At 46.4% G+C, this 20,402-nt stretch overlaps 1 protein-coding gene across 1 annotated transcript in view; it reads left to right on the top strand.

Annotated features, from left to right (window-relative positions):
• Positions 1 to 1,316: 1,316 nt before the first annotated feature.
• Positions 1,317 to 20,402, top strand: part of EZR (ezrin) — a 46,630-nt gene continuing 27,544 nt past the window's right edge. The window contains exons 1-2 of the mRNA XM_039873911.1: positions 1,317 to 1,461; positions 2,356 to 2,441. Of these exons, the coding sequence (XP_039729845.1) occupies positions 2,430 to 2,441 (12 nt within the window). The 5' untranslated portion in view covers positions 1,317 to 1,461; positions 2,356 to 2,429. The remainder of the gene's footprint in view (positions 1,462 to 2,355; positions 2,442 to 20,402) is intronic.

Here is a 20,402-nt window from a genome sequence, read left to right as displayed (position 1 = left end):
TCCTCTTCACTTGGAACTCTGAAACGCCCTGGACCTGCAGCTGGAGAGGGTCACAGGTGCCTGACGAGGGGCCCCCCAGAAGCAGTTTGCTCCCGTGACAGATTAGGCATTAACAGGAGTTCCGCACTGTGCCAAGCACCTTGCATGCCTGATTTAGTCCTACAAGCTCACATAGGAGGGAACTACCAGTATCTCCATTCCACAAAGTGGGAGTTTGGTGCTTTGTCCACCATCATTGGTCATTCTGTTCCGGGGCAGATATGAGTGCTTACTATGTGCCAGGCCCTGTTCTAGGCATCTTACACGTGTTAACTCCTTCAGTCCTCATAACAACGCTAAGAAATCGGTGCCCTGATCACGCCATTTTACAGATGAGAAAACTGAAAGCACAAAAGAGTTAAATAACACTCAGCTGACACAGGGAGCTGGTGGTGAGCCCGGGAAAGGAATTCAGGATTCCGCTCAGGTCTCAACCCTTCGTCTACATCATCATCACCTGCCGGGCTTGAAGGCGGACTGCTGCACCCCAGCCCCAGAGTTTCTGATTCCCTAGGTTTGGGGCAATACCTGTGATTTTCCATCTCTGCACCTTCCCAGGCGATGCTGACGCTGCTAGTCTGGGCAGCACACTTGGAGATACACGTGTCTAGGGCCAGCTCTTAATCACTGCACAACAAACCCTTGCTGGCCACCAAAGTACATGGGTATTTGTGCTTAAAAAAATTCCTGAGAACCATTTGAAAAAAAAACAAAAACCAAAAAAACAAAAACACTAAAAATAACCCCTAGATTCTCTCCCTATGGAGATTTTTGCCAAAGCCTCGTGCTAGTCAAGTCAAACGAGACTGCAATGTGTCTTTAACCAGAACGTTCGGCGACAGGGCGTCCACAATCTTGTGTCCTTGTCCCACCACGAACGCCAAGGCTGGCCGCCCCGGGCCCTGGGTTCTCAGGACTCGACCACAGATCCCGCGCAAGGACAACCGAATGCCCCGAGCACGGGGCGGCCGCACACGGAACGGCCCAGCATCCCCGCTGTGGCTGCCCGCGCTCCAGGTTAATCTGTTCTCGATTTCCCTCCGTGCGCTGTGCCGCCGGAGCCTCACGCCTCCCATGTGCAATCAGGACTTGAACCAAATTCGGCAAAGTTCTTCTTCAAGGGCAAGGGGACGGGTGGCGAAGAGGGGAGGTCTTCACGCCGGAGAAGGCGGCCCCACCCGGGGCGCCCTGGCCGCGGGGGCGCGCGGCGGGGCGGGCGGGGGGCGGAAGGCGCCCCGGGGCGCGGGCGCCGCCGCAGCCATCTTGCGCGCGGGTGCACCTCGCAGGTCCGGCGGGCGGGGCGGCGAGGGGCGCGGCCCCGGGACCCCGCCCCTCCGGGGACACTCGGGAGCGCCGGCCGCGGGCGCACAGCGCGGACGCAGCGACAGCCGGGAGCGCAGCGGTCCTCTGCAGGCGCCGCGGGTAAGCCGGGCGAGCGCGGGGGGCCGCGGGCGGGGGGCCGGGGGTTCGCGGTGCGCGCCCCGCGGCGGGGACAGGGGCCGGGACTCGACGACAGGTGTGGCGGAGCCGGCCCGGCCGCGCTCGAACCCCGGACTGCTGGTCCCCGAGGGGAGCCAGGCTCGCCGGGCGGCCGGCCGGGCTCGGGGTCCCGGGGTGTGCGGCCGGGGGCGTCCCCGCCCCGCCATCCGCGCACGGTTCTCCTGTTCGCCCAGGTGAACGGCAGGTGAAGAAGCTAAGCCTGCCGGTGTGGTCGCGCCGGCTGCCCCGCCACCTCTCTGTCCCCTCTGTCCCCTCGGGTGCCCCTCGCGAAGCGCGGGCGAAGCCGGGCTGCGTGGACGCGCCCCTCCCGCGCCCCTGCCGCCTGGCTCGGTCGGGCGGGGACAGTTTTTAAAAAGTGCTTCTCAAAGGCTTGACGGTTGCGGTTTCAGCCGTGGGCAAACGGTTGCTTCACAAAGTGAAACTTGCCGTGTGCCGGGCTCCCCGCCGGCTTCCTCCGAGCCCCGAGAAGCGCCTCGGTGGGCCCGCGCCCCCGCCCCGACCGCCACCCGGCTCCGCGGCGCCCCGCGCCCGGGTCTCCTCCCCGCCCAGCCCCGCGGCGCCCCGCGACCCCGCCCGGGTCTCCTCCTCGCGCCCCTCCCGCGCCCCCTCCCGCCGCCCGGCCCCGCGCCCCGCGCCCCTCCCGCGGGGCCCGCCGCCCGGCCCGCCGTAATTGCAGGTTGGGCGGTGACTCATCCCGGCGCCCGCCCGGCCGGTTCCTAACCAGCGGCGCGCGGGGCGGGCGCCGAGGGTCGGGGCGCGGCGGCGGGGGAGGAGCGGGAGGCGGCGCGCGCTCTAAGGGGTCCCCTCTGCCTCCAGGTCCCGAGAGCCGTCTCAGCCGCTGCCGGCCAGTCGTTTCCAGAGAATCGAGGAAAACCCACCAGGAACCGAAAATGCCGAAACCAGTGAGTAACCCAGTTTCCGGGTCGGACCTTCGGGGTTCTTTTCCAGCGGAGTTACCTGGGCGAGGTGTTGGGGCGCCTCCCTGTAGCCCCGGGGTCTTTTTCAAACGGACGGCAGCGCAGGAGCAGAGAATCGTCTCCCCTGTTATTTGTTGGTCCTTCTGTGAAATGACGGACGAGAACACGATGACGATGCTCTCTGCAGCCTTTTCGTTTGCTCCAGTAGTTACGGGCTTTTAGAACAATCAGAATCCCCTTTACACTGCTTCGGTTTGTTTAAAAAGTGTATTCTAACGCAACTTGGAAGGTTCGTGAAAAGTCTAAATCGCAGGGAGAGCCAGGTTCCAATGACGCACACCAGCTCGGAGTCCCTGCAAGTGTCCGGACCCAAATGCACCCCAAATCTTCCTTTGGCGCTTCCTCTGGCGAAGGAGACGCAGCCTTCGTGGCCGCCCCGGTCCTGTGAGGCTGTGCTGTCACCCCGGGAATTTGCTACTGCGGCAGGATTTCTGTCTGCAAAAGAGGTTTAGTAATGAACTTGACATGCACAGGACGGCGGCCCTGGAGTTTGATAAGGAGGCTCTCTCCCTGCTCTACCCCATAAACATCAGCTGATTCAAGTGCTGTAGAGCCGTCACCTCCGTCCCCCTGAATCTGAATATGTCACTGGCTCTGTGAGGCCTGGCCAGGCCTGGAGAGTTTTGGCTTTCATTTAAGTTGTGAGAATAAGGCGGGTTCTTTGTGGTGGGCATTTCTTAGAAACTGTATGTATTCCATCTGCTTTAACACAGGTGAACTGGTGATGAGACTTTGGGGAGAGGATTTACAATTTTTTAATTGAGTTTTGAATCATGGAGACAATATCTGGATTCGTTAAAAATTGGAATAAAAGATTTGAAATTTATTTTTAGTTTTACAGAGAAGTTCTGTAGTCAGTGCTTATGTGCTTTTTCTACCGTTAAGTGTTAGCTTCCCTAAAAGGAGTTTTTAATTAATAGTCTTATTTTACTATTAAGTTAAATAAGTTACTATGTTAATATGCTAATAGATTCAGAAGCCAGTATAGTTTTTGCCTGTTACATCATCAAAATGATTCATTCATGAAGCAGAAAATTCTTTTCCTACACGAAATTCTTTTCAGTTTGAACTTGCAAGCAGCGTGAACCCGCCAGGCTTTTCAAAGCCTGTGATATAAAACTGACCTAAATACAATCTTACTCAGGGCACAGCCCCCACTGCGGATGGGAGTAGTGGCCAAGATTTTATTTATTTCGCTAAAAGATGCGGAGTTCAGCTTTTCAGATATCCTTCAGAAACAAGTCAGTAAACCAGTTTCCTGTCACTTTCTTTCTCATTTTTCGTAATGAACTCTCTTTTATTCTTTTTCTGGTTTCTTTTTATTTTAGTAAAATATACATATCTTCCCAAATAGAAACTCTGTTAAACGCTACCCGCCCCCCCATCCCGCCCGAGGTCCTGGCAACCACCCTCTACTTCCTGTCTATGAATTTCACTCCTAGGGACCTCACTGACGTGGAATCACACAGTATTTGTCCTTTCATGTCTGGCTCATTGCACTCAGCATGATGGCCTCCAGGTTCATCCATTTCATAACATGTGTCAGAATGTTCTTCATTTTTAAGGCTCTTTCCTATGGCAGGTACATTTTAATTTCATTTTGTCTTTCATGCCGAATCAGAAACTTTGAAAATGTTCTTCTGACAAAGCGAAGATGGTCGTTAAAGTCTTAAGGAATGATAGTAGCCATCACCTTGTGTGTTAATGTCCCAGTAACCAGAGTCACCTTTTGAAGGACTGTATAATAGCTACAGTTACAATTTCCAAACTGTTGCGAGGTCGCCTTTTAGGTCTAAAACTCCTTTTAGAAAGTCCTACCTGTCCCCTTTTCGGTGGTGGTAGTGGGTTCTCGTAGTTTTGCCTCGTAAAGTACATACCCATAAGTCTTTCTTCACGTGAGTTGAGCGAGGGACACCCCACAGGTGGCCGGGAGGAGCCTAGGGGCCTGCTCACATTTGGATATGGTACTTCTAAGGCTGCTCGAGAGTATCTAGTTTTTGTTATTGTTTTAAGCCACCGCAGACAGTGCTAAAGCTTAAGCGGCCACCAACAAGCTCCACAGATGTACCCTTGAAACAAAGGGTTGTGTTGCTTAGAGTCAGGCCCAAGCTAGGAATTTTGTCAGGTGGCTTCATGCAGTTTGAAGTTTGGCAACAGGATTGAGGGGCAAACATTTACCTAGAAAGGTGGGTACCTCTGAGTAGTTGGGGTTCGGGGCTCACACTGGATCCCTTGAATTTTCACCGAAGTCTTTTTGATTGATTTATCTAAACCGAGTCAGTGGATGGCTTTATTCATAAAACAGTACAGATGAAATTTATATTTATTTGCTGCTCTCCCAGCACTGCGTCTCCAGCCACCACTGGTTAGAAAGGCTGAGCGTCCACTCACTGAGCTGGGCACGGGGAGCCTGCACAGATGGGCGGGCCAGACCTTGCCCTCGGGGAGCTGAGTCTGGGACCTGAGCCCAGACACAAGCAAGTGCTGAAAGAGAAGGCAGGCCGCTCTGAGTCCCTCGAGAGGGAGACCGGCTTAGGTAAAGCGTGACAATGAAGAGGAAACCCATCTGATGGGGACGTAATGCCTCACTGAGTCTTACTCAGGCCCGTGGGGAGGACGGGAGCCGCCTGGGCGCTCCTAGGGAGGGCGGTGGCCCGCTGCCCAGGTCTGCTTTCCTGCAGCCGCTTCGGGGCCCCGCTCTCGTGTGACTGGTAGGCAGGCTTCCGGGGAGGATGTTCTGAGGTCCTCTGCTCGGCTGGACTTCCTCTCACCTGGGGAGACGCGTGGGGCTTTGTTCCCAGGGACCTGGCTCAGGGAACACTCTGTGCCCAGAGTTCAGGACGCCCCGTGGGGCTCCTTCCTGCTTCCTCCCGTCCCCGCCACTTGCTTTCTTCGTTGCGATGGAGAGGAGGCATGGGGAGTGCGAAGGGAAAAGCATTGCAGTCAAGTTCAGGAGTGAAACCGGTCGTGTTTCAAGGCCAGGCTCGCAGAGCCGCTTTCTGAGGGGTTTAGACCCGGACCGCCTCTAAGTGGCACCAGCCTGTCGTTCATCAGGTGTTGGTAGGAGAGACTGTCATATACAAGTAGATTTTCCCTTCAATGACAAACTCTGAAAGTGTGTTCAGAGTTCTGCCCTGTGCCAAACATTTAGGATAACTCCTGAGATGGATGACCTTGGCGCTCTGGGAATCCATAGCGTTTCCCACTAAATATTTTAGCACGGACAGAATTTACTGAGTATCTGATACATTTTTCTTCCCTCCTACCAACGGAGGAGGACACGCGGGATCTATTTTCTGGATAGCCCTCCTTCACCACGGGCAGATGGTCAATTAGGTAGCTCAGATTTTCCCATGTGGCAGTGGCTGGGCTTAGTCATTTGTCATCGTCACATTGTAAGGCACAGTGAGTCTGTTTGTACATTCATCCATTAGTTCCATGGGTGTCGGCTGTGTTACCATGCTAGCTGTCGAGGCTACCGAGATGAGCAGACACAGAAATAGTCCCCGTCATCATGGATGTACAATCTGGTGAGGGGGACAGATAAGGTCATAACATAACTCGAGTGTACGTGATGACGGGTGTGCTGGTGGCAATTGGGGGAAGTGCCAGTCGGGGGATCAGGAAGGCACCCCAGGAGGTGGTGACCGGGCCAAGCAGTGTGCAGAGCGGAGAGGCCTTCACTGGGTGAAGGAGGAGGCAGGGAACGGCCTGTGCAGAGGCCCTGTGTGGAGAGAGAGCAGGATGAAGTTCCCGACGGGAACCAGCTATGCAGTCTTCCTTGCAGACCGTGATCAGGCGTTTGGGGGCTCACCTCAGGGAGAAGCCTGAGGTAAGGTCACCTGATCAGATTTGCCTTGAAGCTCACACAGCAGCTGCAGCGTGAGAATCAGTAGGAGGCAGCTGGGGGGAGTAAGAGTGGAGACCGTAGACTATCAGAGCAGCCCAGGTGAGAGGTGGGGATAGCTTGGCCTCAGGAGGCCGCGGTGCTGATGGAGGGGAGGGGCCATATTTGGGAGCTCTGAGGGAGGTGAACTTGATAGGACTCAGTGATGGATGGATTGGAAGCGCAGGGGCAGAGGGCGGTGCCGAGGCCAGCCTCTGGAGCCTGGCCTGCAGAACTGGGCGGCTGGTGGTGCCATTCATTCACTGAGATAAGGCACCTGGAGAAGGACCGGGCGTGGGAGGGAAGGTCGAGGGTTTGGTCTCCACAGTTTGTTAATGAATTTGTAACCGGTCGATGAAAAAAGTCCTCGCTTTCTTTCATAATTAGAAGTGCTCCCTCCCAAAGTGTGTACAAATACCAGACTTATCAAGCTACAGCGGTTTTAAATCCACATAAACTAGAAGTAATCAGCAGCTTCTTATGTTTCTCCTGAGTGTATGTACACACTGTACACACAAAGTTAAAAGTTAGGATTGATTTAGCACGGTGATCTCAAATTTGGGTGCATGTGATTACCCAGAGACTGAGGTTCCTGGGCCCCTCACAAGCACTGCTGAGTCCCCGTCTCCACGGCCGGGTAGGACTGGGTACCTGTGCTTTAAATAAGCTCCCCAGATGGTCTGGATGCACCCCAGAGTTTGGGAACTGCTGATTTCATAGGAAAAGGGCAGATTTTATATATTCCTTTCTCTTGGACCCCAACAATGCAATGAAGTCCCCTCCACGGGGGTGGCCTGGAGTTCGTGTGTGAGCAGAGACCAGAGGCCAGTGTGCTTGTGCTCCCAGAGCGTCCATCCCAGGGACGCTGTCCTAGGCTCAGGAGTGGATGCAGTCCCCTTCTTAAAGTTCGGCTTGAATGCCACGGGTGTCGTCACTGATTTTTGGAACGTAGCTGGGGCGGGGAAGAGGAGGTAGCTGGATGGGTATCAACCTCGAGAAAGACAAGGCCAGCTAAGATGTGTGATAGCATCTCTCTGATTTGATCTCTCCATGGGGAGTCCATTTGCAGAGCTTAATTTGGCAGTGACCAGTGGGCTCTCAGATTTTGGCTCTTTGTTTTTAAAGGGGGAAAAGGGCAGACATTTCCTGTTAAACGGCCGGCAAGAAAGATTCTATTCCTCTTTTTCTATTTTCCACTCTTCCACATTGACCTTTCTCATTACTGTCCTAAAAAATAGCCTGACTTCTAACTAAATGTGGAGTAGTTTTATTAATATTTACAGTTTGGAAAAGGAGACTGTCACTATTCTTAGCGAATTATTATAAGTTTTAATTTTTTTTTTTTTACTTAGACTTAAACTTTTGTGTGTCTTTGGCAATTTGGAGATTCTTAGGATGATTCAATACGCCTGCTTTCTTACAGTATTTAGACGTTTCAGCTCTCATCTGAAGCAATGAAATTCACAGCCCGCTTTCAACATCAGTGAATACATTGAGTTATTCCTTATGGGTTCCCCGAATACTCCAGTCAGTTTGTAATTTAAGCACTAACCATGTTTGCCACTGCTAATTAAATAGGGAGTGTTTATTGAAAAGACCAGAAGGTAGCATTATTTTCCTTCTAACACGCTTACCATCCATGCCTGTGGACGTAATGATGATCTTATTCTAGACTTCTGTACATAGTTTTTTAAAGGAAAGAAACAACATTGTGACTTAGAGACTTTTGCTTAAAATGCAATGCTTAAATATATGGTTAATGTACATAGTTTTTCCACATAAAAATATAAAGAGCCATATAAAGTTTCATTATTATTTACCTGTACTTTGGCAAGCTGTTTCACTTTCGTGGACCTTAATTTTGCCATCCGTAAAATGGGAGTAGAGTTTTTAAATGAAAACAATGTTACATAAGATAAACCGAGGCAAAGTTTGTATCTATGAAATTCAAACAGTTTTTCTTCAGGTACTGTAAGCTTTGTGATTTCTGGTGTACTCCCCCTGCCCCTGCCCACCCAGCCCACCCCTGGGCATTCACTTTACAAACTGTTCTGTGAAATCTGTAACTAAATCTAAGGGTATTGGTTCTTGAGTTGCTACAAACCAGGTAAAGTCTGTCAGCTGGCCTTTGGAGGGAAACAGCCGGGTGAACTGTTAGGGTTATTTAGGGAAAGGCAACCCTACCTCCTGTTCATCCTCCGTGTCTCCTAGAAGTCAGAATTCTCTTGTAGGCCACCTGGGCTCACTCCTTATTATTGAAGCCCTATTATCGTGCCATTATGTGCTAGGTGCTGGCTTATAAAAATAAGGAAGACGGGTTTTGCCTTCACGGTTTTCTCAGTCCGACAGAGGAGGCGGACAGGTAAAGAAAGAATTGCAGTGCAGGATGATAAATGCCGTTAGAGAGGCGCATAGAGTAGATGAAGTGCCCCAGAGAACCAGGGAGGGGCTCCCCGCTGGCCAGATTCTAGGTGGGTGTTGAGGGATGCATAGGAGCTCGCCAGCATGCAAGGGCAGAAGGACTAAGGCAGCAAGGCAGTGGGTCCGTTCTGTTTTCCTACGTGATCATGATTCGCATGCCATTCTCTAAGCCCTTTTTTTAAATACTAGGTAAATGGTAATGCTGTCTCAAAGGAAATGAAAACTGCATTAACAGTTTTCTTTTTAAGAAAACAAAATACCTATTTGACAAAACAAACCTTAAAAGCAAAATGAAAATTTTCTGACCTTGACCCAACTTTTATTGATGAAGGACAAATACCATCTAAGAATCAAACTGCAATAACTAAGTGTATCAAATTTTGCTTACCTTCGTGTTAAGTTTGAAGTCACTTTCCACACCCTAATTTTTTTTTCTATTTTTGCCTGAGAGAAGTTTAAAATTGTATTTTTAAAAAAATTGTTGTTTCAGATATTGTAAATAATCGTTTTTCCTTTAAGATGGGGTAGGCAAAGTCCAAATTTGGCCGTGGCCTGTTTTTATATGGGCTGCCAGCTAGTAATAGTTTTTATATTTTTAAAGGTTTCAAACAACAAGAAAAATTATATGCAACAGACACCAAATATGGCCTGCAAAGCCCAAAATATTTATCTGATTCTTTATAGAAAAAATCGCCAACCCTTGCTTTAGGATAAAAATAATTGTTAGGTATTTGTTATACCTTGTATATATTTTATGACTAAGCTAATAATATTTAGAAGCAGATCCACCCCGTTGGTTCTAATTTAAAAAAAAAAAAAATCAGAGGCCGCGTGAGCCTGGCCCTGTATTGTGGAAGCTCAGCAAGGAGCAGGCGTAGTTGGTGCTGAGGTCAGATTTTCAACAAGGCCAGCATGCTGGCCAGCCCTCGTTTCTGTAGAGAAAGTGGTAGCATCTGGTGTCACACTTGCTAAGCCATGCCATAGTGACATATTTGTTGGCATATGCTAAAAAGAAGTAAATTGTACTGGGTATTTGAATTGGAAGGTGAGTGTTACATAAATGAGTTGTTTTTTTTTTAATCATTGACAATTTAAATTTTACTTCTGACCTACCATAGCGTGTGTATGAAAACTTATAGATGGTTTTATAATTCAGTCTCTAATTTAGACCACTCTGCCTTATTGTCCACCCTGTACCCCGATTCATTTTATTTTACAGAACTTATTTTTGCCTATAATGACGTGAAATACTTGTTTCTTTGCCTTCTGTCTCTTCCTGGCCACAAAAGTGGGAGAGGCATAGTGGTTTGGGGGAAAAAAAAAAAACATCATTATCTGCTTCTGGAACAACCTTTGAATTCTTGCTTTATCGGCAGATACATAGAGGGAAGAAGGGTGACCAAGGGGGCAGACCTGCTGCCTCGTAGTGAGTGCTCTTGGGCGAGCTTCTCAGCCTCCCTGTGCCCTGCTTCCTCCTCTGGGACTTAGGACGGGCAGGAAGTTCCTGGCCCTCTGCCTGGCTCTGTCTCTGTCACCGCAGAGGGCAGAGTAAATGTAGAACTCTACTTGTTACTACAAAACATTAATCAGATTAAATACACTGTCATTTCTCACGACAGCCTTTTTTTTTTTTCTCTGACTTAGCCTAAGAATACCATAAATTTTCCCCTACTTTTTGTCCTGCTGCTGCCACAATGTAAATCACTCACGTCCCTCCATAAAACTTATTTGTTCATTCAACAGATAGAGTACCCACTGACATGCCAGGTTTTTGAGTCCTGGGGATACATTGGTGAACAAAAAGAAGGAAATACCTACTTTCAAGCCGCTGATAAAACGTCAGGGAGGAGGGCTGTTGTCAGTGTCCATCCAGTTTCATTTGCAGAGAGACAGACAGACAGACAGACACTTTTATTCTTTCACTCACTCCTTGTTGGATGAAGAGTTAAAACCTCTGGGCAGAGTGACTTCTGAATGAGCGGAGTGTGCCATCTTGTCTACTTTTCGTTCTTTGATCGGTCACTCTTGCATTGGACAATGAGGCAAGATGATGTTTCTCCAAGACCCTAGTTACAGATAGGTTTGCTGATAAGCGTATCATCATTTGCCAAACCCGTTTAGATTCTTCCGTCATTTCTCAGGCACTGAGGTTCAGGGAAATTTGTTCTTTTTGAATAATATTTTGTCTACCACGCCATTAGTGCATCTGTAGATTTCTTGTAAAATATATCTTACAGGGCTATCCAACCCCATCCCTTATGTTTCTAAGAACAAATCGAACCACGAATCATTTGGTAAAAGCTTAGAACATAAATATTAGATTAGAACCACCTCTTTATTAAAATATTATGCATGTTAGTATAGTATTCTTATTAAGGTGTTTCATTGCCTTGATTAGATCATTACAGATGTCGCTTCTTGTTCAAGTATCTGCTTACATAATACATTGCTATTTGGATGAGACTATTAGTGGGACTTAGATGGGGTGATAGGGTGGGGAGCACTTGATGTTTGTTAAGAAACTGGCCAAACAGGGCAGTTTGCAAATACAGTATGAAGAGAAGGCTGCCAAGTGCACAACATGATTTGAGGCAGTTGGGGAAAATTGAATGCTGACTGAATTTTAAATATTAAGGAATAGTTTTTAATTATACGGTGAGTGGTTGTGTGTGTGTGTGTGTGTGTGTGTGTGTGTGTGTGTGTGTGTGTGTGGTCACGCGACTAGGGCTACAAACAGAAGTGTTTGCAAGTGGAATGATATATATGGTGGCTAAAATAATGCCAGCAGATTTTTTTTTTTCTTTTAAACTGGTGGAAAGAGTGGATGAATCGAGAAAGCTGGAGAGTTAGAGCTGAATGAAAGTACATGGGGGCTCATTCTACTGTTTTCTCTACTTTTGTGAAAATGTTTCAAATTTCCGCCGCCAAAATAAGTTTGTATTTTTGAAGCACATTGTAAGTGTGAAAGAGACGCTGCTCTGATTCCAAATCCCAAATCGCCAAATGCTTGAGTCTAGTGAGGGGGAAGGGGGAAGGGGGAAGGGGTCCCGGGTCCCCGCCTCCCCTGCAGTCCGGAGTCCTGGACCCAAGGCCTGAGAAGTGGCCCCAGCAAGCCTGCCCTGCCTGCCGGTGTGAACCAGCGAACCTTCTCCATGGATTCCCCGGGGGTAGAACCACAGTTTCTGGAGAGACCTTTTGAGTTCTGATCAGTGAGTGACTGATTTAATCCCCCTGGGGGGGGAGGGGCTCTCACCCTCCACACACGTTCTGTTAAGGGCGATCTCTAGTCAAAATCGCAGTTGACTTGGAAACACACAGAACTGTTTGTTCCCAGCCAGTTCCACTCTTCCTCTTCATTCCCACGATTTCTTTTTTGGTGGGGGAGGGGGAGAATGTTGTGACCCTACTGGAAATAGGTCATTGTCTCAATAGCAGCATTCTCAGAGCTGAAAATTGGAAGTGCGCATAATAAATGCGGGCCTTACTGAGCAGAATTTCATGCAGCCATTTTGAGATCAGTGCTTGTAGTCTGCATAGTCTGCGTAGTCTGCGTAGTCCGTGGTCGGGGTGGGAGCAGGTGAGACCTGTAGGAAGTACAGCCAGCGGACAGGGGCTGCAGGAGTCAGGTGGGTGACGGGACTGTAAATGCGTGCCAGGGCTTCTTGCTCCCATCAAGTGATTATGTACATAATTATAATCCCATTCCAGATGCCATATACTTGATTGTGACAAAGTATAAATTAAAGAGAGGTGTTTGGTTTTTTTTCCAATTTAGTACGATTTCCAAAACACAGGGCGGTTTAAAAGCATAAGTTTTCTCGAAGTTTGCTTATTCAAGCAAATTTTGTAAGTTTACTCATTTAGTTTGGATTAAAAAAACTATTCGTGTCTCGCTTTCTATATTTGATAGCAAAAGTAAAGACTTCTGGGTAAAGTTCAAATACATCCTGTCTAAGCTTCTTATAGGAGAAATAGTCTTTCAACACTGCAAAATATTACTGTACATGTGATCTTAAATAGGGGCAAAGATTTATATTAGAAATGGCACAACATTTAAGTGGCTTATTTTATATGTCCTTCCCTAAAACAACAGGTTGGCAAAGGAGTTATGTCGTTTTGACATTTTCGTTCTTTCATAGGCTCTCCTGCTCAATAGATTAGAAAGAAAAGACTCTTGACAGACTTCTCAATTTACAAAGGAAATAGTGCATTTGGGGTGGGTAGTGAAGTTTAGTCTATAGGTCTTTAGTATCCTATGTCTGATGAGCGTAGAATTAAAAACCATTAAAGCATGTGATAGCCACCTTGGCCCCATCCCTGACTTTTGTTTTTTATGAGATCCTACATTTGTGTATATAATTCACTTCACTTTTCAGCAAACTGAGTTGGTGCTGAAGTAGGTATGATACGTCTAGTAAAACAAATCACGCGCTACAGATCCAAGACTTCAAGCTTATTAGATTAAGAGAAACCTTGAATGATAATTTATTTTGACTGCCTTGTGGGGGAGGAGGGGGAGAAAAAGATGTAGATTATTTGTGTTTTTGAAAAGGAATAGTTTCTTTTGTAGAATGTAACATTCTTTGATTATTTCCCCTTTCCTATGTAAAATGCTGTCTAAGCATTCCAGTTAGTTCTCATATTAAAATTACACAATGTATGCCATTCTCAGTGTGGGAGAAGTCAGTTTCTACTTAATACTCACCAAAAAAGGATCTTAAAAGAATGGACATTGTAGTGGGTATCAGAAACATTATTTTTAGATACTACTGGCAGTTAAAAATGCCACACACACCCCCCCTCCGTGTCACTCTGCAGCACAGACTTGGAGCTTGGGTGAGAGTGATGATCCTTTCTTTTGTCAAACATCTGGAAAGCAGGTTCTTACTGCTGCAGTTTCTTCCTCCCAAAAGCAATACCTTCGTCCGTGAGCAGTGGGGAGGGCTCAGCACAGACCGTTCCCAGCCTGGTTTTATTGTAGAGGAGCCTGACCCGCTTTTAATGCGACTATTCAGAAAGCTCCCGTCTAGCTCTAAGGTCCTGATTTTCTCTGGCTGTGATGAGCACAAACAGGACTGGTTGGTTGGCTTTTCGTCAGGCAGCCTTGGCTGACAGGAAGTGGGTCTGGGGGCAGGAAGTGGCTTACTTTCAGAGGCAAAAGGAGCTATTAAGAAAGACTCGAGATTTCATTACATGTTCTTGAAATTCTGAGATGGATATTAGTTTATCTGGGCACTTCCTTGTATGTAATTTTACGTAATTTTTCACCCCGGCATTTGGAATTACAAACTTCAAAAATTTAAAAGCATTGAAAGATATAACTTTACAAATGACATTTAAGAGCTATACAAATATAAATATTTTTAGGGACTGATTACCAGAAGTTGAGAAAGTTGTAAACCTTTCTGGGGCTGTTTCCTCAGCCTTTAAAAGAAAGTCAGACTAGGATAACTTTATACCTCTCACCAAGCAGTTCCCTTTCAGTCACCCTACAAAATAGTTATACCTTGTCACTATTTTAATTGTTCTACTTATAACATATATTTCACATGAAGAATAATATAAAATGTAACAATGTTCCATTTTTATTTTGGCCTCCCTATCCCTAAAATGTAACATAACGTAGCTGAAACAAAAGTTACTTGGAAATTCAAGGCTTTTATGTCAGTACTCTGTCCTGTCGAGAGCTACTGCATATTAAGAATTTAGGTTTTAAGTTGAAAGCTTAGCCTAAGGGTGGTAGAGAAGAGCAGTTTAGAAAAGAACCGAGGGTGCATAGCGTTAATTTTCAAAAATAAGTTACCCTCAGAATCCCTTAAAGTGATGTTGAATTCTCTGTTAAATGAGGTCAGTGCCCAAAGCCCTGACACTCATGATGCTGTTTTGGGTACGAGGCGTGGGGCTGAGCTGGGGCCTGGCACTCCCGACCCCCATTCCTCCAAGTTCAAGTTTATACTCACAGTTCTTAAAACCAGATAAATAAGGACCATGCTTTAAACTGAGCGGAGAAACTTTACTAACAACTGCTTGGTTCATGACTTAAGTTGGCTCATTTGAAGTTAAATTCTGCAGTTCTGAGCTTGCTTTTCATTAGTAATTTGCACCTTGGCAAACACGAACTGGAGGACCACCGGTTTACAGCCCCGCCCAGGGGTGGGGGGGGTGCTGTTAGTCCAGAAGGATTATGACGTAACCTGAGACACTAGGTTGTGGTAGGTTAATTTAGTTTGTTGATACATACTACCTACAGAGAATTTAGAGTCATTTTATTAACTTATGAGCTGTCAGCATCGTCCACTTGTGTCCCAGCTCGAATTTTCCTGTGGGGGCAGAGAATACCAGCATCATAGGAGATGGAGACCCCTGGAGATCTGTGATGGCCACCAGCAGACCAGATGGGCACCCCCGCCACTGGCACCAACCAATCCTCAGATTTTCGGGACTTCATGTTCCCAGAAGTCGCATGACCTAGGAAAGTTATAGGAATAACAGAATATGGGCAGGCACTTTGACCTCACAGGAGTTGTCACAAGTGGACTCTCGTCAGCTCTAACATTTGATGGTTTTATTATTCCCATTACTAGGCAGTAAAAGACTAGACTATTATCCTACTATTGTGTAATTATATGAAAACTTTACCAGAATATGAATTTTGTATCCTATCCATCTGTCTCTGTGGGTTTGTCATGCTACAGACAAAATAACGCACAGAAATTTTAGCCGAATCACCTGACAATTTTTGTTATATTTAATTCTACAGACTTTTGCAAGATTTGTGGAGCTAGGTGACCAGTTTTTTTTAGCCTTTCCCATGTTAATATGGACTTTCCTACATTTAATTAAAAATTATATTTTAAGGACCATGTTTCTATTTTATTTGTCTTCTCTCTTTCCAATAATGTTTCGATATTTTGCTAAATACTTTCCCATAGTGATATACTGGTTTTTATTTTGGCCTCTCTGTCCTTAAAATAATTGTGTACACCAGGGTAGTTTGTGGACTGCCTTTCTTGAATAAAGAACGATTGGATGCTTCTAACTATATGCTTATTAGAAACTATAACAAAATAAAATGGTAATTGGATTTTTGATGGCAACTACTTCTATGTAATGTTGTTTATATAAAGTGTTACTGGGAGCGGCATTTCCCAGGTAACTAAGACAAACACTCATTCTATACAATAGAAGCAAAGTTATCTTTGAGTTGGTGATACAGACGGAGAAGAGCTAAAAAACAAAGCATCCACTTGCCTTTGGGGCTTTCCGACTTTGCCTGCCTTGGCTGAAGTCACGCCTCTGCATTTCTACACCAAGCCGTTGAAGGTTTGCTAAGTGAATTACTGGTAATGTTTGACAGAGCTGGGTTATTTGTTAGCCAGCATTCGTGAACAGTGACCACTGTGTGTCATAGCTAATGCTATGATTTACTGAGTGGGAGTACTCTTCCTAGAGACTGATTTTTATCTTTCTCAAAGATAAAGAGATCGGGGTATGGGGGAGGGGGAGTGGCGAGTTGGGGAAGGGGGAGAAGTAATACAGTCTGCTGGGATACATTTCACATAAGACAAACCCGCCTCCGGGAGTTGAGGTCTATACTAGTGAGGGACACTTGGTGAAGATACTTTCACATAATGGCGTATATAAATCGTAGCAGGTAACATACGAATCTTGTCAAAAGGCGTGTTTGTGGTGGGCGCGGGGGTGGGGGGGTGGCTTTTGCATGTTCAGGATGCTGCCTCCTCCCCTGAGCACTGGCTGTCGCGCAGCCTCACCTGTGAGCCAGGGAGAGCTGTAGGTTTATGGGGCCCCTTCCAACTTCCTGAGTCAGACTCGGCCCCAGGCTGGGAAACTGTTTGAGCAGGCTCTCCAGGTGATTCTTTTGCGTTGAAGTTAGAGAACCGCTGCCTTAGAGGAGCACAAAGGCTGCAGGGAACAGCATCTAAGGTGCGGCTGGCCATATTTCCCGAGCGATTACTAAGGGACACCAGACTTCATAAAACATGCCTGGGATTGCCACGTTTCCTTGTGCAGCAGCGAACAGGGCTCTGGCCGGGGGTGGAGGGGTGGGGAGGGATTAAATCAATCCGAGAAAGTCCAAAATATATAGTTGATGATCAGTTCAATATTTGGGGGTTTTTGGTACTTAAATTGAGTGTCAGCTATGGTCTGTTTGGCACCATTGTCGTTAAATACATATATGGCAGAAGACTCAGTTTCTGCTGAAAATCTAAGAGGGGATGCTGAACAAGAGCCCGGATTCTCACCTCTGCCCTCCCCCACCCAGTGTCTTGTCCTCGTCTAAAGTGAAGAGGTTGTCTAGAATTCGTGACAGCCAAAATTACTTCTGGCTTTAGGAGGGAGTGGGTGTCGGAGGGCAGAGTCAGTGCTTCCCGCTGTGTTCACATTCGTCTGGCCGCTGCTGCCATCTTCCTGAGAACATGTAACATTTTCGTTTACAACTTTAAAACAGTAAACTTAAACTGAATTTTAGTTCTTAAAATTTTTATTTTCTTCTATCTTTGTTTCCTCCCTAAATTTTTTTTATTCTTATCCGTTCGAATACCAAATTGACCATAGTCCAGTTCAAAAGCAGTAGGTAGACAAAGTGATAAAGCCAGACAGTGGAATATTATTTGATAATAAAAAAGGAACGACAGATGCTACAACGTGGCCGAATCTTGAAAACATTATGCCGAGTGAAAGAAGCACTTCACAAAAGATCATGTTATCTGATTCTTTTTACATGAAATTTCCAGAATAGGGAAATCCATGGAGACAGAAAGTAGATTTGTGGTTGCCAGGGCTGGGTAGGAGAGTCATAGGGAGTGACTGCTCAATGGGCATGGGGTTTCTTTTTGGGGTGATGAAATGTTCTAAAATTAGTTGGTGGTATTGGTTGCGTAACTCTGCGAATATGCTAAAAACCACCGGACCAATGGACAAATTTTATGGTTGTAAAAAATCATTTTTCAACAACGCTGTTATAAAAAAAGAATACATAATGACAACATGAAAATCAGAGTACAATATTGTCTTTATAATTTTTTAATTAAGCGGCCCAAACTAGCGTCTGAAAAAGCTTTTATAATTCATTCGTTATCAGTCATGAGCATTTTTCCTTGCCACTCTCTCATTTTTCTTCCATTCGTGGGAGAAAGTTTGCTGTATCTACTTCCTATCAGAGCCTTTCTAAGTATTTGGAAGGTCTTATCCAAATATTTGAACGCTGTTAGAAGTTGCTGAAGTGGCACCTTCGGAAGAGGGCTGGAATGTTGGAAAACAGCGTTGACATTTTAAATGATTATGAAAGGTCAAGCTTTGCATGTAATCTTGGTGGTGCTTGGATAGTTAGACTCGGACTAATTTTTGAGTAAATGCAGGTATGATGATATTGGGATTAATTTGTTATCACTGAATCCACTGCCTGGAATTCAAACATTCAAGTGTTACTATTTGAATTTCTCTTTCTATTTTAAATGGTTTTCCTGATTCTTGAGTGAGTGCATAGGAAAATCACTACACACTTTTCCCCTCTACAGTGTTCTGGCTGCTAAAATGAAACCTGGTTGCTTGTCTATAAAGTCTGTGAAGGACTTGCTCTTGAACTTTTACCTCCTGTCTTGTGCTCTTTAGTACAGTTTGAATTTATTCTGTGATTGGAGAGGTCATCTTAAACCGAATTTAAATGTTTCAGGAGGAAGTGGACACTTCCCAAAGGAAATACTGCCAAATATTTATTTACCAAAATGAGAGAAATAATGGAGGGAGATAATCTGACAGCCAAAAATTCAGCAGTCAGCATGGATTAGAAGTAAAATATAATATTTCTTTTTAACTCAGTGTCTTCTTTTACATCTCTCAGGCTCTTAGAAGGCATTTTAGATATACCATTTTGATCAAATTAAACTGGGAAGACCCAAAATCATGTTTTCCAAAGTGTATTCTGAAAAATACTGGTCCTTTGGGATATTCCATGGAACAGAAACCTCTGGACAGAACAGCCTGGGAGGCTTACACTGAGGCCATTCCGGGCTGTCACAGTTTACATTAATGCAGCAAAGACACTCAAAAGCCTTTCTGTTAAAGAGAAAAAAAAACAAAAAACAGAACTTTAACTTCTGTGACCTCAAAATACCTCTGCGTCCCCTCTCCCCAGTGCGTCACCTCTTTGTCACTCTGCCTTTACAGAGAACTACACAGCCACTGACTTCGTTCAGAAGTCACTCAGATAATTTTTAAGTTATAGAAGGTTAAAATGAAGATCCCCTACAGACACAGCCATTTCCAATTACATACTGCATTTTACAAACAAGCAGGGAAGTGGACAGGCGAAGGGGGTCCTGCCCACCGCCCTGCTCCCAGGCCTGTCTTTGCTCCCAACGGCTAAGCTGTTTGAGGGAGCTGCTTGAGCAGAGGGGACACTGGATTTATTTTGGTTTAGTAGGGTGAATTGTTATTGAGTTTATCTTTTAAAGGTTGAGGTTTAATACCTTTTTATTGGAAAGAGATGTCAGTTGCCTTGGGGTAATAAGATCTGTACTTCTCTGTGTGTGTGTCTGCCTGGCGGGAGGATTACGTCCCCCTCCAGGAAATGTGAAAACAGGTGTGAGCTTTTCTTTTGTCCATGAAAACAATCTCCTGGCCAGCTTGTAGCAGCCAGCTCGTTTCTCATGGTTCTTCCTGCTCCGTCAGCTTGCGTGCCCCAAGAAGGAGCCCGCCTCGCCGGGGCGCTGAGCTCTTGCTCCAGAATTCTCACCTTGCCTCCCTGGACTTCAGACCCGACATTTCAGAGCTAGAAAGGCCCTTAGGGCATCTAGTCCAAACCTTTTTGCAGATAAGGGGCTAGAGGCCCACAGAGGGGAAGTCACCTACTTGAGACCCTCGGTAGGTTACAGCGCCACGTTTTTGGAACCCAGAACTCACGGCCGTCACACCCTTGCCGCTGTTCAGTGATCTGTGAGTTCAGCCAGTCCAGCAGATCACTTGAGTGGCTTTCAAAAATCCAGGTTCTCGGGACGTGGCCCAGAAACGCAAGTGTTTGAAAAGCAGCTCTGGGGACCTTGATGGTTCAGCCCCGTTCCAGTGTGTGACAGCTATGTGAGGTCCATACTGGTGCGTTAAGTCATAAGCGGCTCAAGGGCAAGGGAGATCTGATTCCTTCCTCTGTGTCCACAGTGCCCTGCAGGATGTCAGCGCCCACAGTAGGCGTGCGATTGGTGTTTGTAGAGTGAGTGAGCCCCAAAGGATGCAAGGTGCCCACCAGCTGGGGCCGGCTGGGAGCGGAAGAAGGATGAAGCTACTATGGTTCTTCGGCGTGTCACCAGTGTGGTGGTTTTGAGCTGAGCTAATAACCCTTAAAAAAAACAGCAAATGTGATTTTTTAAAAAGTAGGTCATTAAGCAGAGGTAGGGTAGAGAGTATCATAGTTAGGTTCTCATTATCTTCATTAACTAAGGCAGAGATAGGTTTATGTGTTAAATCCTGGTATTAAATAATATATGCTATATAGTCAAGTGACCTGGAGCAAAATACCTGTGAAATTCTAGTCATTCTTCATGAAAAAACTCACACAGTATTTT

This window comes from Pteropus medius, unplaced genomic scaffold (assembly GCF_902729225.1).
Source record: "Pteropus medius unplaced genomic scaffold, Ma_sr-lr_union100, whole genome shotgun sequence".
NCBI classification, from domain to species: Eukaryota; Metazoa; Chordata; class Mammalia; order Chiroptera; family Pteropodidae; genus Pteropus; species Pteropus medius.
This window is presented reverse-complemented; position numbering and strand designations above follow the sequence as displayed.